This window comes from Leucoraja erinacea, chromosome 10 (genome assembly GCF_028641065.1).
Source record: "Leucoraja erinacea ecotype New England chromosome 10, Leri_hhj_1, whole genome shotgun sequence".
In the NCBI taxonomy this organism is placed as follows: domain Eukaryota; kingdom Metazoa; phylum Chordata; class Chondrichthyes; order Rajiformes; family Rajidae; genus Leucoraja; species Leucoraja erinaceus.
The window spans coordinates 44,947,642-44,964,117 of NC_073386.1; the positions used below are offsets into that span (position 1 = coordinate 44,947,642).

The 16,476-nt window shown below is 38.7% G+C and overlaps 1 protein-coding gene across 4 annotated transcripts in view; it reads right to left on the bottom strand.

Moving 5' to 3' along the window:
• Positions 1–3,025: 3,025 nt before the first annotated feature.
• Positions 3,026–16,476, bottom strand: part of atg4c (autophagy related 4C, cysteine peptidase) — a 49,998-nt gene continuing 36,547 nt past the window's right edge. For all 4 annotated transcript variants that reach the window (XM_055642091.1, XM_055642093.1, XM_055642092.1 and 1 more), the window contains 4 exons: positions 14,803–14,881; positions 9,742–9,818; positions 6,683–6,802; positions 3,026–3,406 (listed from right to left, as the gene is read on the bottom strand). In XM_055642091.1, the coding sequence (XP_055498066.1) occupies positions 3,230–3,406; positions 6,683–6,802; positions 9,742–9,818; positions 14,803–14,881 (453 nt within the window). In that variant the 3' untranslated portion in view covers positions 3,026–3,229. The remainder of the gene's footprint in view (positions 3,407–6,682; positions 6,803–9,741; positions 9,819–14,802; positions 14,882–16,476) is intronic.

Here is a 16,476-nt window from a genome sequence, read left to right on the forward strand (position 1 = left end):
ATTATGCAAGTACAATCATCCCAAAAATGACAATGGTTTAAGAAGAGCCAACACCACATTTTCAGTACAAAGCGGTAAAGTGTCTTCCACCTGTAATGTTAACTCATGTCCACAGATGCTTCTTTACCTGCTGTGTGTATCTGGTATTTTCTGTTTATTTTTTAGATTTCCACCAATTGTGGCATTGATTTTTATTCATATAGCTGAATTTTAAGTTGTAGCACAGAGAGTGAGGAGTAGAAGGTTGATTCTGACTGTACAAAGGAAGTCCAGAGGTTTGTGCATCTGTCAGTTGGTGCCTTTGTATTCCTGCAGCTGCATTATTTCTGAGTTTCTTCACAAGTTTGGCTGAACAGTAATAACAACACACACGTTTTGTTAGACATTTCAAATACGACATTTCATATATTCTGGAGTTGGGGAGAATACAAGTGAGAATTAGGTAATGATGATGCTCAAGGGCTGCCTCTCATTTGAAATAATTGTTAGAACTGTGTGGACGTAAAGGGAAACACTGTTCTCTGCCGGCAGAGGAAAAAGGCTGTCATTGATAATAGGAAGGCATGGCTGGAGGTTTTAACAGAGAATAGAATCACGATTGTGATAACACACTTCAGATCAAGAATGGCAATCAGATAATCAGATCAAGAACGGCAAATATAGTGGCACATTTAGTACATCCAGATATGGGCATTGCCCCAACATGTTCACTCTTTTTTACACCAGTCCTCACAAGAACTAAACCTCCAGCATACCCATCCTTTTTTGACCTTGCTCTTCAGCAAAACCCGCTGATTCATAATCATAACATCCCCTTAAAATTTAAAAACCTCTGGATCTCAATCTTGAATATACATAACCGCTGAGCCTACAGTCCACTTGGATAGAGAATTCCAAAGATTTACTACCCTCTAGGTGAAGAAATTTCTTCTCATCTGTCACAAATAGCTGACTCATAATTTTGAGACTGCAGCCCCTGATCTCAACACCCAAACTCGTGAAAACAATCAATTCAGCATTTATTCTGACAGTTGTAAGAAATCTGTATGCTTTAGTAAGATTGCCCTTCGTTCTTTTAAATTCAATACATTTTTGTTCAGTCTGCTGAGTCTCTCCTGATACCACGGGCTCACCATCAATTCATGAACCTTCATTGCACTCCCTCCATTGCAACTACATCATCCCTTTGATATGGAAAACAGACATGCACACAATACGAGTCAATGTGTCTCAACAGGGGTCTACATAATTGGAGCAAGACATCGCTAATCCTATACTCAAATCCACTTACAAAAAACAATATATCATTACCTAATTACTTGCTATATTTGCAGGTTTACTTTTAGTGATTCATGTACGATGGCACCCAGATCTCACTGAATACCAGCACCTTTTAGTAGCTCACCATTTAAAAAATACTTATCTTTTGCCCACCAAAGTATATAACCTCACAGTTATCCACATTATAGTCTATCTGCCGTGTCCTTTCCAATTTCCTTAACCCGTCTACACATCCCAGATCCTCTGCAGGAACAATGCAGCCATATCACTGCTCGGCTTTGTATCATTCACAAACTTGGATACATTACAAAGAAAGACACAAAGTGCTGGAGTAACTCAGCAAGTGATCTTTAAACATGATGCACCTCTAATTAGTAAGTAGATAACTGTGCTCAGAATAAAGGATAAAAACAAAAAAAAATGGCACATTTATTGGATTAAGTCAATCAAGGCACTTTCACTCTCCCAGAGTGTATTCCAAAGTGTAAGACATAAATTTAAGTGCTATAACAAAGAAATGTGCAGTTAATTCAAAATTTGGCTGTATGTGAATAAGGAAGGCAGTTTCAGACTGGGTATTCAGACCAGGTGTCAGGGTTATGGGGAGAAGGCAGAAGAATGGGGTTAGGAGGGAGAGATAGATCAGCCATGATTGAACGGCAGAGTAGACTTGATGGGCTGAATGGCCTAACTCTGTTCCTATCACTTATGACCTTATTTCAGGTCAGGACTCTTCTTCAGACTTGCTGCCTGACGTGCTGAGTTACTCAAGCACTTGAAGTCTTTTTTTAAATAAACCAGCATCTTCAGTTCCTCGTTTCTACTTGGATAGATTACACAAGATTTCCACAACCAAATCAATGTAGGGAAAGGAGGAATGACCGACTGGGATGTCTTTGATTATGTTGGCTGCTTTTCCGAGGTAGCGTGAAGTGTAGATGGAGTCAAATGGCTACAAGATCATACCCACTTATTTATATTTGTGCTTTAATTCACCCAGCATGCTACAAATGCTGTGTGATTCAGATAAATAAGTTCAGTTTTGTTTCACCATTTTTCCCTGCCTTGACTGATTGAAGGCATCTCCTTATTTTCAGTTAATGTTGAAGCTCACAAATTGAAGGCAAATTACTTACTTGGAAACGTGGTAAGCAGTGTAGCGGGTCGGGAAAATAGGCATGTACTGGAATTGGGGCTATATTCCTTGGAATTTAGATGGTAATTTGAATGAATTTGAGAAGTTAAAGGGAAATTTTAAGGGTGATAAAATGATTTTCTTGCAGCCATGGGCTACAAGTCTATGCACAGTTGAGAAACAGGAGAGAGCCTGTTCACCGATGCTAAGTAGTTATCCCGTATGTTCATCATTTTCATTGTGATTTTACTCAATGCAATGGTGGTAGAAATTAGGAACTGTCACAAATAACAACAGTCAATCATTAACTTTATTCAGAGACTGATTTTAGATTGTTTTAAGGAATAAAAGGGAAAGGCAGGTGAAATACCTATCAGTTATGATTTTATGACCACACCAGCAAGGCTAAGGGGGAGACTAAATAAATGTAAGGCAGTATGTTCAGAGTGAGATTGGAAAACTGGATAATCTCTGGTGCCCAGAATTTAATTAATTCCATCACAATGTCCATGTGATCATGTTTTAAAGATCTCAAATAGCTGCAATTTAACTTAGAGAGATGAAGATGCATGAAGTAAATCAATGAAGTGTTAGGCAGTGGAAAAACTCTAGTATTTACATACTTTTATTTAAAGAAAATTACAAAAATGACACTGAAGATTAAATTTTTATATACAGTAAAATATATACTTGTGCAAAATTTTAAATCAATAACATCAAGCTATCTAATCACAGATTATCCATCAATTATACAGAGACACCCATAGTTTCTGTCACCAATGACAGGAAACTATTGTAGTTACTGTGAAATTGTTACAACAAAACAAATTCCTCATTACTCAACCTCTCTGCTTTCCTCCTCCGAGTTCCAGAGACCTGTACTGCTGATTCAGTTTTCATTGTGCAATGTTTATCAACTTCATAATCTTTAGCATGCCCCTTTGAAAAGGTAAATATTGGATAATTATCCTTGGAAGGAGAGATCAAAACCTAAAATTGAAATAGAAATTAAATACTTTTCAGAACACGATCTACATTTTTAAACCAATACTTTTATTTTAAAAATCTTAAAACTACCCCTTATGAGTTCAATATTATCGCTCATTCTCTCTCTCTCCTCGGCCTCCCTCCAGACTGGCTGTGCATTAGCAGTTGCAACAAAACTATTACTGTTTGTGTATGCCTTTACCCAGATATATGACTTTATCACCAGGCTATAATAATGCACAATCCTTTTCACACTCAACCTTTGCACATGTACTTTTCAGTAAAATTCAGATTAGCTGGGAGCAGGGACACCTAATTAATGATATGAAACAGGAAATCCTGCTTTTTATTACAATACAAGAGCAAGTCCTAGTTAAAATGAGTACATTCAATATAGAACAGTGACTAAACCAGGAACCTTCCAGGTTTGTGTAATTCAGTATCACATCAGAGACCATTAATAATCGTACTGGGGAACCCAGTGATTACATTTTAACAATACTTCAAGCAGACATTCTAACCAAGTCCCAGATCAATGATGAAAGGTAAAACTGCAGAAATGTGAAATTATACATATAATGCTGCATAAGACCACTGATAAAACTATAAATGAATGAAGAGATTCTCAATTCCTCTCAGGCATTTATTTAATGTGCCTAAATTTTTTTTTAAACTTCAATGGGCCGGATCATGCTGTTCGCTAGTCAGCAGTTCTGTGGAGACACAAGCAAGCTGCAGTGTATGGGCCAGTGCATTCCTGATGTCCAACCTTGTGCATTGCAATGCAGAAGTTGAAAATGTGGTCACTCAATCTGTACTTGGTTTCTCCATTGAAGGGACCATGGTTGCAATAGAACCCAATTCAATACGCTAAATTGGAAGAAGTGCAAATTAATTTCTGTTTCATCTGGAAGACTGTTTGGGTCCCTGGAGAATGGGAAGGGATGTGGCAAAATAGCAAGTGTTGCATTTTTCACAGTTATATTGGAATATGCCATGGGATGGTAGTCGATGGTGGAGATGGAAGAGTAGGACCAGAGGCACAGACAGAACAATACCATCAGAATGTTGAAAACAGGGGAGGAGAATAAGAAGATACAATGAGTCGTGGAATCCCACTGGAGGGAAAAGGATTTATGGATGATCCTGCTGGGGGTTGACTGTGCGATTGATGAACCTGATCTGGGATCTGGCTCGGAGTAGATGAAATGGGAGCAGTAGTGCAGGGAATTGAGGAGACATGGTTGAGAGCTACAACCAAGGTGGAGTGAAAACACGTTTAAGGAACAAGGAAAACATCTTACATGGAACTAGCATGGAAAGTCTTGTCAGAAGAAAAAAAGAAATGGAACTTATTCACAACAAAAAAATATGGATGTAGGCAAGACAGCTGTGTGAATCAGTGGGCTCATAATGGTTATTGGTAGCTAACCTGTCCCAAAATAGAGAGAGCTGTCAAAACACGAAGTACCCAGAAATGGATCATATGAGAGTAGGTTGGAAATTGCCAGTGAAACCAATTAAATGTCAGTCCTATACAGGTACAAGGACATGAAGCTGCAATAGTTATGAATGTTATAGAAAAAAAGTTGATGGAGGTGAACCTAATTGGACTGAAACACGAACCATTCCATGTATTTAACAAAAAGACAGGCATAGGTTGAGTCCAAGAAGTTGCCATCTTTGACCTGGAGAAAGCAAGTACGAGTTGAAAGATAAATTGTTCAATGGAAGAATGAGTTCAGGCAGGTAAAGAAGAGTGACGTGGAGAATGACTTATTAGGCTTCTATTGAAGGAAGTGGGTCCCTCAGACCATTGTAGTATGGGATGGACTGAGGGAATGTGCCAGCTGGGATCAGGAAACTAGAAACCATCTAATGGAGGGTATCGGAGTTATAATGGATGGATATGGGAAGGGAGTTGGGCAAATTTTGGGGTGGGAGATTGCAACCTTCACGCGGTCCACCCGGTTTCAACTAATGCAGTCAACCCAACGTGCACAATCAAATAAGATCAAATAGAACAAGTTGTCCGCCAACTTTAGGCTGTACACGCCATACGCAAGAAGAAGAAGAAGATGGGAAGGAACTGATCGAAGGAAGAAAGAATAGAGTCAAAGTAGGAAGAAAGAGACTCAGAGGGTAAGAGCAAGCTGAATCAATGCCTCTACCAGAACAGTATTTTTTATAGATCTTTGGAAGGGGTAGAACTGAACTGTATAGAATTGGGGGTCTATGGCTGGAGGTTGTGGTGGATACATCACCCAAGGAAATTAGGTCATAAAGATCTGAGTGATATGCAATACAAAGACTACCTGAGGAAGAGTTTGCTAATGTGGTGACTATATTTAAACAAAGGATAGCTTTACATCTGTTAAATCAATAGTTTTTACATTTAAAATGGCTAATTCTAATTTTTACACAGAATAGAATTTAAGATAAATTACATTTCCTTGCAGTTAAGCACATTTTCATGCATTAATAGAATCATTTCCTCCCCCAATTCAAACCAACATTAATGTGTGCCATGAATGAAATAATCTATCAGAACTGCACACAATGTAAAGCTTCATTTAAGTCAGAGTATTAATGAAAGTGGTTTGCCAAGCTTAGATCTATTTTACTTTCAATATTGCCACCTACTGGTGACAATATTTGACAACTATTTGAGAAAAACTGACTATTAAATGAATGAACAATGCTAATAAAAAAGTAAATTTAATACTGGACTTCATTGACAGGAATGTTTATTGTTAATTTGCATGCAGTCGTCACCAAACTGCTTTCAATATAGCTTTGATGAGTATGGTACACAAAATTAGTTGGACTTGAGGTAGTGAGTTAATTAAGTTTGGTATGAAAGGAATTGACAAGATTGACCTAGGCAATTTGCTCATTGCATGAATTAATTCAAAAACCAGGTAAGTTATGAAAAATGGATGCGAGGCAGAACTTGTGTTCCAAAAACATAATAGAAGTGTATATGAAATCATAGAAGCCTTTTGAAGTGAATAGTATGAATATTCGTTCCTCCATCATTAACCAATAAAGTGTGAACATCTGCAGTCAACTAAGCTTAAGGTTCGTAAGTATGGTTACTTTAGTTTTATTCTGAAGAAATAATGCGTAAACATTGAAGTCTATTCTCCAGTATCAATATTAACTTAGAGCATTTACCTCTTGTAATAATAGTTGAATACATTTCACGACAAACAGGGAAAGAACAATTTACCCAGTGATTGCTCCCAACCTACACCATCAATAATTCCTGCCACTTACCTTTGTGACTTCATCAATTATTTGTTCAAAATAATATTGGCTGGAAGCATAAAGTCCTATGGTGCAGCTGGGATCCATTTTGCCAAATGGCATTTTTTTCGGAGATGGACAGTGATATGACTAAATGTAAAACAAAATAGTAGAGTCAGCCCTTCGGCAAAAAACGCTGCCTGCTCCACTAATTCACTAACTAAAATATATACAACTGTATATAACATCAACTTTTCTTTCCTTAAACACCTATGTTTCTATTAGAGAAAACTTACCACAAAATAATTTAAATTATATAATTAATTCCAAACCGGTCTCATGCAATCAAATAAAGTTGTAATGCGTGGTTACCAATGGAAAATAAAAAAGACAGAATCAGAGTTAGTTGGATGCATTTGCCTATAAATTAGATCATGTCACACAATTTTGTGTTACATGATACAAAATTGATGGTAGCCAGAGTAAGTCACCTGGTAAATTCCTGAAGAAATTGCACCAATTGCAAAATTGGACTGACTTTTCTGGATAAGATGCATGGGATCAGATCAAACATTTCCCCAACATTAAACACACTCCCAGAGATGTCAATTGTCAAGCACTTTAATATGGGTGCACTGTAAAGCTGTAGCCCAATCTGTGTTGTTTCTCCAATACTGTGTATATCAAATGTAGTACTCTGGACTGGACGAAGTATAACTGCTTCAACTGGAAGGACTTTTTGATCTCTGGACTTTGGAATTGGAAGAGGTGAGAGAGCACATGTTGTGTCTCTGCAGGACAACAGGGGCCCTCCATCCTATTCCCTCTTCGACCTATCTGTCTGTGGCCCTCTACCCAATGCAAGCTTAACAAACAGTAGGTATGTTACAAAACCTACCTGAATCGTGGCTGAGCATCTGCCCTACCCCGTGTGTGTGATTTTGGCGCTGTTTAGAGGGGGCGAGTTTAAAACTCGATTTTTACTAGGCTGTTCCAATCGAAAATGTTCAGCCTAGTAAATCATTAACGGAAAATCGCTGAAAGACCCCGTCGCAAAAGGTATTATTAGTTTTTATGGCCTTGTATAATATTTATAGTAGTTTAAAAATCACTCTCTCACTCCGCAACCTCTCGCAGCCCCAGGGTTTTATAAAGCAAACAATTAAAGGTATGTACCTTATTTTTACATTAAATGGGGCTTGTATATAACCCTGTTTATAAAGTTTTCTATAGCGAGTAGTTCATTTTGGGCTCTTTATATCCCGCAGTATTTTTCTGGGCACTTGAGGACACAAATCCAGCGCAATGTAAACGTTCTAAACCAGCGCGTTCACAGGAACCCACTAGAAAGCCGATTTAAAATTGACTTTAATTTACAGCAAATGAACACTAAATTCCTTCCATTTGGCCTATAAATTGACGTAAATGAGATTTAAAAATCATGTTTTATTGTGAATTATTTGTGAATATTATTTGGACACTTGGGCTATTTAAAAATGTTAATCATTTATTAAGAAATGGATAGATGTTAGATCTAGTAATTGAAGTTTGAAATTAGCTACAATTGGGTAACTAACTAATTATATGCTTTAATTTCAGGTCATCCAAGTAAGATTATTTTATATTTGTTTCAGAATGCTTCAATCTATGATAACTGAAAATTTCATTCAGTTCTCTTAATTTTTAAGAAGGTTATGGGCTTTTGACTGTCCACGATCACAGCTTTTTTGTTATGTCCATAGAAAATCAATAGGGAACAAGATGCTAATTTCCGAATATGAAAATGGCCATAACTTTTTTATTACTTGAGATATGAAAGTGAATTAGGTGTCAAATTAAACTTATTGTTATGCTTTATCTGATGGGATAAATTGCAGACTTGATTTTTTAAATCTCAAATTTTTGTAACATTGCTACAAACAGCACCTCATGTCCCATCTGGGCATCTTCCAGATTCAATATCAAATTCTTCAACTTTCAGCAATCTGCTTTCTCTGTCTTTATTAGAACTGGTCATTATTGCAGCAACTCAGTCGCATGCGTTTTCTTTCTCCCCTTTAGCACAGTGTGACCTGCTCGTTAAGCATACACATTTGAATTTGTTGGCATTTTACGTTACTTTGTTTTATCACTTTCTAACATCTACCATTAATTATTAGCTTCAACAATCTAATAGATTCATGGTCATCATTACTAAGATTTTTTATATTTTTTTTTATTTCATGCTGTTAACTGAATTTAAACCCCGTACCCCTATTAAGTACGAGTCCAGGCTTCCTAGTCACCAATCAGGTAACTAAACCACTGCATCACCACTATACCTACTTAATTTTGTAAATATAACAGGAACACAACTATACACAAAGAATAATAAATACATCACAAAATCCATCGCTGTGATGGAAGGCCTAATAAACTTATCTCTCCACTGCACTCTCCCCCCCGATGTCTGAGTCAAAGTCGAAGCCCCCGGCTGGCGATGGCGATTGTCCCGCGGCCATTAAAGCCACGCCGAGTGATGCAAGGTCGCACACCGGGTAAGAAAGTCGCCGTTGCGCGAGAGCCCTGAAAAGCGGTCTTCCAGGGAGCCGCGGGCCATTCCGAACTCGGCCAGCCCCGCGACGGCGACGGTGAGTCGTAGCACCAGAGTCCCCGGCTGCTTCCTGTTGGAGGCCGCTTAAAATTAAAAGTTTAGCTTCAAGTGTAACCTAGAAATGTTGCCAAATGTATGGATCCTGCGCAAAATGAGAGCCAATCTCAAACCACTACCTGGTTAGTTTACAGGCATTGTTTTGAAATAATCTCTTGGTGCACAAATGTTTCTATGAAATTGGAACTTAAAATAGTCTTAATTGAATTTGTATGTACGTAACGTTGAAACATATGCCACACATTCACGAGTAACCCTCATAAATTTAACAAACAGGAAAGCTTAAAAGGTTCTGTCAACTGTATTACTGACAGATTTTAACGACGATGGAAATGTGTTTATATTAGATGTAACATGCCCCTCACCACAAACAAAACCATTTTAATTTACAGGTAAAAGGAGAAGGAGAAGTTAGCGGTTTACAGAAACAAAACTTCACCTCGAGTGGGAAATCCTCCAAGCTGACATCCACGATTGATTGGCAGTAATGAGGATCCATGTAAATTAAACTGTCATCTTGAAGGACAAAAAAAAAATTAAAAACCCCTAATCAGATCTGTTCTTCAAATTTCATTCCTTCAAAATGTTCTACGAGTGCATGATACCTATACATCACCTTACAAACACAGTTTGGCTGTAGTCTTTCAGACATTTTGAATGGTCGACCCATGCTTTGAGCAAATCATTTCTTTCACACAAGCAATTATCAATATTTTTTATAATTTTGCAAAACCCAATCAAAAATAAAAGACAATTTAATAGTATGATCTTCTGTCAATAAGTCTCAATGTTCCATGCAGTACAAAAGAAAAACTCATTATATGGAAAAAATATCATATATACAGGGATATAAAGAAAGAGCAAGGTCTGCCTCAGGTGACAAATGTAAAGAGACTGGTGACTCAATTAAAGGCAACAGTTAATACATTACAATTTTAGGACCAAAATCACCAGATCTCAGTGTCAGAGACAGAAGGATGTGTAGCTGCTGCTTTATAATGCTTATGGAGCCACCATACAGAATTGGACATCTGGAGGGGAAGAGAGAATCTAAAATAAGTGAATACATGCAGCAGACTAAATGCAAGGCATTCAGGAAAAGGTGAAAGCAAAAGATCATGTTTATCAGAATGAAGGAAGTCTGTTGAGTCTGTACAATTACAGTAAGAAACTAAGCACAGACCATTTCAAAAGGCAAAGTTGGTGAAGGAAAGGATCATTTGAACTAGTTCAGCTGGTTGAGCCAAATGATTTGTGTAAAAGTGCAACTTCAATATAATTCAATATCTATTGGCCAACTTTTAATTAATACAAATGAAGAATGCTAATTATCAGTAAGAGAACCAAATAATTGTTACAGCACGTGGCTAAACAGCAAAGTGTTTACATTAGCTCTCTGTACAGCAATCCTGTCAGTACCATTCCCTAATCATTCACCACAACACTATATATTATATACTTTGTCAAGTGCCAAAATCCTTTTTGAAAGCATCTATTGATTTATTTCCGACCCATCCCTATCGGTGGCGAGTTCAATATCCATATCACTCAATAACAAAAACCTTTTTTCTTATGCTCTTTTGTATCTTTTACCCCAAATTAAGTCCTCAAATCATCTGCCTTTTGGGAATAGCTTCCCTGCTTACATTCTGCACCAGTCATTATTTTGTAGCTCTTTCAGTCTTTTTTCAAACTTTTCTGCTACAAGGACAAGCCCATCAACCCCCATCCCAAGTTGTTTGTAAGTTTACTGGCCTTTGTAAATTTACCCTAGTGTGTAAGGTGTGGATGAACAAGTGGAATAACATAGAACTAGTGTTAGCAGGTGATCAAGGGTCAGCATGGACACAGTGGGCTGAAGGTCCTGTTTTCATTCATTATCTTTCAAACCTTGTAACTGAATTTTTCACCCCTGGAATAATTCCAGCAAAATGTTCTTTGCATCATCTCCACATTCTAACAACCAGCATCAGTGGGCTGTGTAGTTACATTACAATTACAGTAACCCCTGTCCACTTAGGAAACCTGAACGGAAACCTCTGGAGACTTTGCGCCCCACCCAAGGTTTCCGTGCGGTTCCCAGAGGTTGTAGGTGGTTGCAGGTAGTGGAAGCAGGTAGGGAGACTGACAAAAACCTCTGGGAACCGCACGGAAACCTTGGGTGGGGCGCAAAGTCTCCAGAGGTTTCCGTTCAGGTTTCCTAAGTGGGGCAGGGGCATAAGAAACCAACTCAATTTTTCTGCTCAGGAAATGAATGAATTTTCCCATTTCCAGCAAATGTTCCTGAAGTTATCAAGAACTGCATGCAGACTCCCTTAATTACAATGGGTTTACATTCTTTAAAAACACTTTTTATTCTGCAAGAATTCATGAATCAGGAGTTAACATTCCATCATTGTATTCGTGACAGGAAAACTCTAGATTGCTGCCCAATAGCTGAGATTTCTAATAACCCGAGTTTATTAAAATAAAAAGTTACATTTAGAAGGTAAGATTAAAGTGACACTGAGATGTGGTGCGAGGTGAACACATGAACTATCTTAACGGCGGTGGATACGAGCTGTTCTCCGCCCTGTGCTCACCGGTAATTTTTGCAACAGATCTGGTTCATTAAACCGTGATCACAAGTTTCTTTTACACTGCCACTTTACCAGGAGTGGGAAGTCTCCCAGCTGAAGTTGTTTACTGAGAGATGTCGTTATTGGGCAAGCATCAATACCCGGCAGTATATGGGCGGAAATCCTGGGTGGGGACCTGTCCCCCCTATGCTTTGAGAGGTGGGGGACAATCCCCCCCCCCATGTTTTGTGACCTGGTCGCTACAGCCAGTCCCAGGTCAGCTCACCTGCCCCAGGAATGGCTGCAGCGCCCAGGTCAGCTTGCCTGCCCCACACTCCAACGACGTGCAGGTTACTAGGTTTAGTGCTTAGGTAAATTGTAAATTGTCCCTAGTGTGTCAGATGGTGCTAGCGTACGGGGTGATTGCTGGTCGGCGTGGACATGGTGGGCCAGAGCACCTGCAGTTCCCAGGTGGTCACTTCACAATTCTCTTCATTTCACAATCCTCTGTACTTGGTTCCATCTGCCATATTTGCCCATTAGCTATCCCACAACTTCACATGGCTAACCACTATGCAGGTTCTTTATCACACCTCCAAGCTTCGCTTTATTCCAAAATTCAGAAAATGTTACTCTGCATGCACAGTCAATAAGAGACAAGTCATTAATGTATAAACTGAATTCACTCAATTCTTCTCTAGATGCAGTTCCCAGGATTATCTTCAGTAATCATTCATTCTTTCTCTCTAGTTCTAGAACATACCATTTTCTTAAATAAGAAAAAAAGAATCCGTTTCTTTGGGAATAAAGGAGATCCCAAAGTTGTTTTTAGAAGTACATTAAAAACAAGAAAATAGCCAGGGAGAAGGCAGGACTGCTAAAGGATAAAGGGAATTTATTCTAGGAGTCACAAGAGTATATACAAAGTAGTAAACAAGAACTTTGAATCTGTATTCACCAAGGAGAAGGACATGGTGGACAGCGAGATCAATGGAGGGAATACTAATATGCTGCAACTAATATTCACAGAGCCTGATAGGATCTATCCCAGGTTACAGAGGGAGGCAAGAAGGTATTGTAGGGATCTTGACGAAGATCTTTGTATCTCCTCTAGCCACAGGTGTCTATAGATAGATACCTGTGGTTAGATTACCATAGGTATCTATACTGGATCCTTTGATTGTGATACATATAAACGGCTTGGAAATAAATGTAAGTGGGTTGGTTGGTTAGTAATTTTACAGACAACATCAAAATTGATGGAGTTGCAGAGAGGTAGCAAGGTTGTCAAAGTAGACAGTGGAATATAGATCAGTTGCAGAAATGAGCAGAGAATTGGCAGATGGAGTTTAATCCATGCAAATGTGAGGTGTTGCATTTTGGCAGGTGAAATGTAAGGAAAAGGTATAAAGTTAATGGCAAGACCCTTAACAGGATTGGTGTTGAGGATTCTTGATGTTCAGAGCCTGAGCTCTCTGAAAGTGGCAACACAAGTAGATAAAGCGGTAAAGGAGGTGTAGGGTACAGTTGGGGAATTGCATACAAGTCAGGAAGTCATGTTGCAGCTTTGTAAGACTTTGGTTAGGTCGCATTTGGAGTGTTATGTGGAGTTCTGGTTGCCCCTTTAAGGAAGGATGTGAAGGCTTCGCAGAGGGTGCAAAAGATGTTTACCAGAACGCTGCCTGGATTAGAGGCCATTCGCTATAAAGAGGTTTATTTAAACTTGCTTGTTTGGAGCATTTTGCCTCAAAGCCAGTTGTTCCAGGTTCAAGTCCCATATCAGGTTTGTACTAAAATCAAGGCCAATATTCAAATGTAATATTGAGGCAATATTCATAAAAATTGTGTTTTCAGATCAGATCTTAAATTGAAGGCCCTAACCTCTCTTTAAATAAACTTAAAATATTGCATGATTTTTGAAGAAATGCAGGAGTATTATTGTTGATGTCCTAAAAGTTTCCTTTAAATAGTAATTCCATAACAATACATGCTCATAATGTGTGGTGTATATATATCAATGGCCCAGACAAAAGTATAGATAAGTTGATTAGTAAATTTGCAGATGGCACAACAATTGGTGGAGTGGTGGGCACTGAAGAAAACTGTCAGAGCATACCACAGGACAGATTCATTGATCACGGCATTGCGTTTAAGAGTTAGTAAGTCATGTTGCAGCTTTTTTTCCGGTCACCCCATTACAGGAAGAATGTGGAACCCCTGTTGTCTGTGATATAGGTAAACGGTTTGGATGTAAATGTAGGAGGATTTGGACAGTGCTGAAGAGGCTTACCATGATGTTATTGGGTAAGAGGGGTAATAGCCATAAGGAGAGCTTGTGCTAACTTGGATTGTTTTCTCCAAAATATTAAAGAATAAGGAGAGACCCGACAGAACTTTATCAAATTATGAAAGGGATATTGTAGAGTAGACAGTCAGAACCTTTTAACAATGGATTGAAATGCCCAATATGAGAGAACATAGCTTTAAGGCAAGAGGGCAGAAGTTTAAAGGAAATGGGCAGGGCAAGTTTATTTTTAAAACACAGAGTGGCGGATGCCTGCGTCGTGCTTTCGGGAGTGGTGATGGAAGCAGAAACGATAGTGGCATTTAGATAGGATCATTTAGATAGAATCATAACTCTACAGGGAACGGAGGAATATGGATCAAATGCAGGCAGACGAAATTTGTTTAACGGCATCACATTCAGCACAACATTGTGAGTTGGAAGCCCGAGACAGTACTGTTCAATGTTCTATTATATGACCTAGGAAAGGCTACCACATTTCCTTAGAATTTTTTGGACAATAATATCTCAATGCTTCCATCACTGATAAAATTGTAATATATTACAATTTACAACCAAATCAGAAGGGATGTATGATAATTACATTGGTGGTCATTGGAGAAAAAACAATCCCACACCAATTGCTAAATATACAAACCTTGAAATCCGACAAAGTAGAAAGATTGCTTTGGTTTTCCACCAATAATTCCAACACAGAACTCAAGACTCAAGACCCCCTATTTAAGAAAAGAACTGTGTTAAAACATGTTCTACTTTTTTTTTAATGACAACTCTACAATTATATCTTTTCTAACATGGAAAACAATATTCAACCCCCACAATGATTTTGCATTTGGTCTACAATCATTTATGGTTTAAGCCATAAAAAAAACTGACAATACAGCTGTGGAGAATTCAAAACATTGGTAATGATTGTGCAGGAAATGGATAACCAGAGTTTGCATAATGGCAGATCTTTTCATATTTATTTTGATGTTAATCTCCATTACCATCATTGATGAAGTGAGTGAAGGTGGTGAAGAAATTAGGGTGCAGTGAAACAACACCTTTTTCCTAAAGGCCCTGTCCCACTGCGGTGACCTAATTTGCAAGTTTAGAAGAGTTTGTGCTTGACTCAAACTCGCAGCATGGTCGACTCGTGGTCCTAAGAGGTCACTGTAACTCTCCTTCATGCTTGAGGGAAGTTCCTGCATACTCGCAGCCTCAGTTTGGATGAGGAAAAAAATTTCAGCATGCTGAAATATTCTCCGCCAGTAAAAATTGATCAGCATGGTTCCAGTGGAGTGATGTCGCTATGTAGTTATAGGCAGTCAAGGTAGCCGTAGGCAATCCCTTTGCTGACTGGGCATTTTAATTGGCTCATTGGGGTTTTCAGAACCAAGGAAAACTGACTGGTATTGTTAAATGCCCGCTAAACTTTATTAAAAGTTGGCTGGCTTCTTAAAAGTGTCTCCACTCCTCCCCTCCCCCCCCCCCCCCCCCCGCGCTCTCTAAAGGACTTACTGTACACTGTGCTAGCCGTCTTTTACCTTCCTGTTCATCACGGGTGTGAATTTCAGACAGCGCTCCCCCGCTGTCCCTGGCCCCCGACACGTGTGTACGTACGTGTGTGTGTACGTGCGTGTGTGTACGTGCGTGTGTGTGTGTACGTGTGTGTGTCAGCGCGCGCGGTCGATCGAGCTTGTGGTTTCAGGCAAGTGCCCTCGAGCTTGAAGGTCGAAGACAGTCGCTGAAAAGTCACGTTAGTAGGACAGGCCCTTAATTTTCTGTCTCAAAGATCCTAATTATGCTGTAGTGGTGTGGATTCCATCAGTCATCCATTAAAATTATATTTGTTCTACATTTTACTAAATTTTTGGCAAGTTATTAAAAAATCAAGTCAAATAGAGTTAATTATCCTATGCATAAGTACAGTGAGATACAGGTATAATGAAAATGTTGCTTGCAGCAGCATCACAGGCATAGACTCAAACACACAAAATATAAATTAGACAAAACAGTGACAATAAAAAGACTGAAAAACAAGACCATGGCTAAATCTGATTATGCCCTGAGCTAATGTCTGCACCAGCAATGTGTCTGTGTAACTGTGGCCAATTCTATCATTCTGAAAGATCTTGCCTAATTTAAGAACCTGAGACTCTGGTAATCTGCAATGTTGATTAATTTCCTGAGATATTATGCATCCTATTGAACCATAGAGGTGATTGCTATTTAAAAGAAAACAGGATTGAGTTTTTAACATTGGTATTTATAACATTCCAAACAGTGTTTAATGGCCACAAAAACACAAGTATTTAATTGGCTGTTA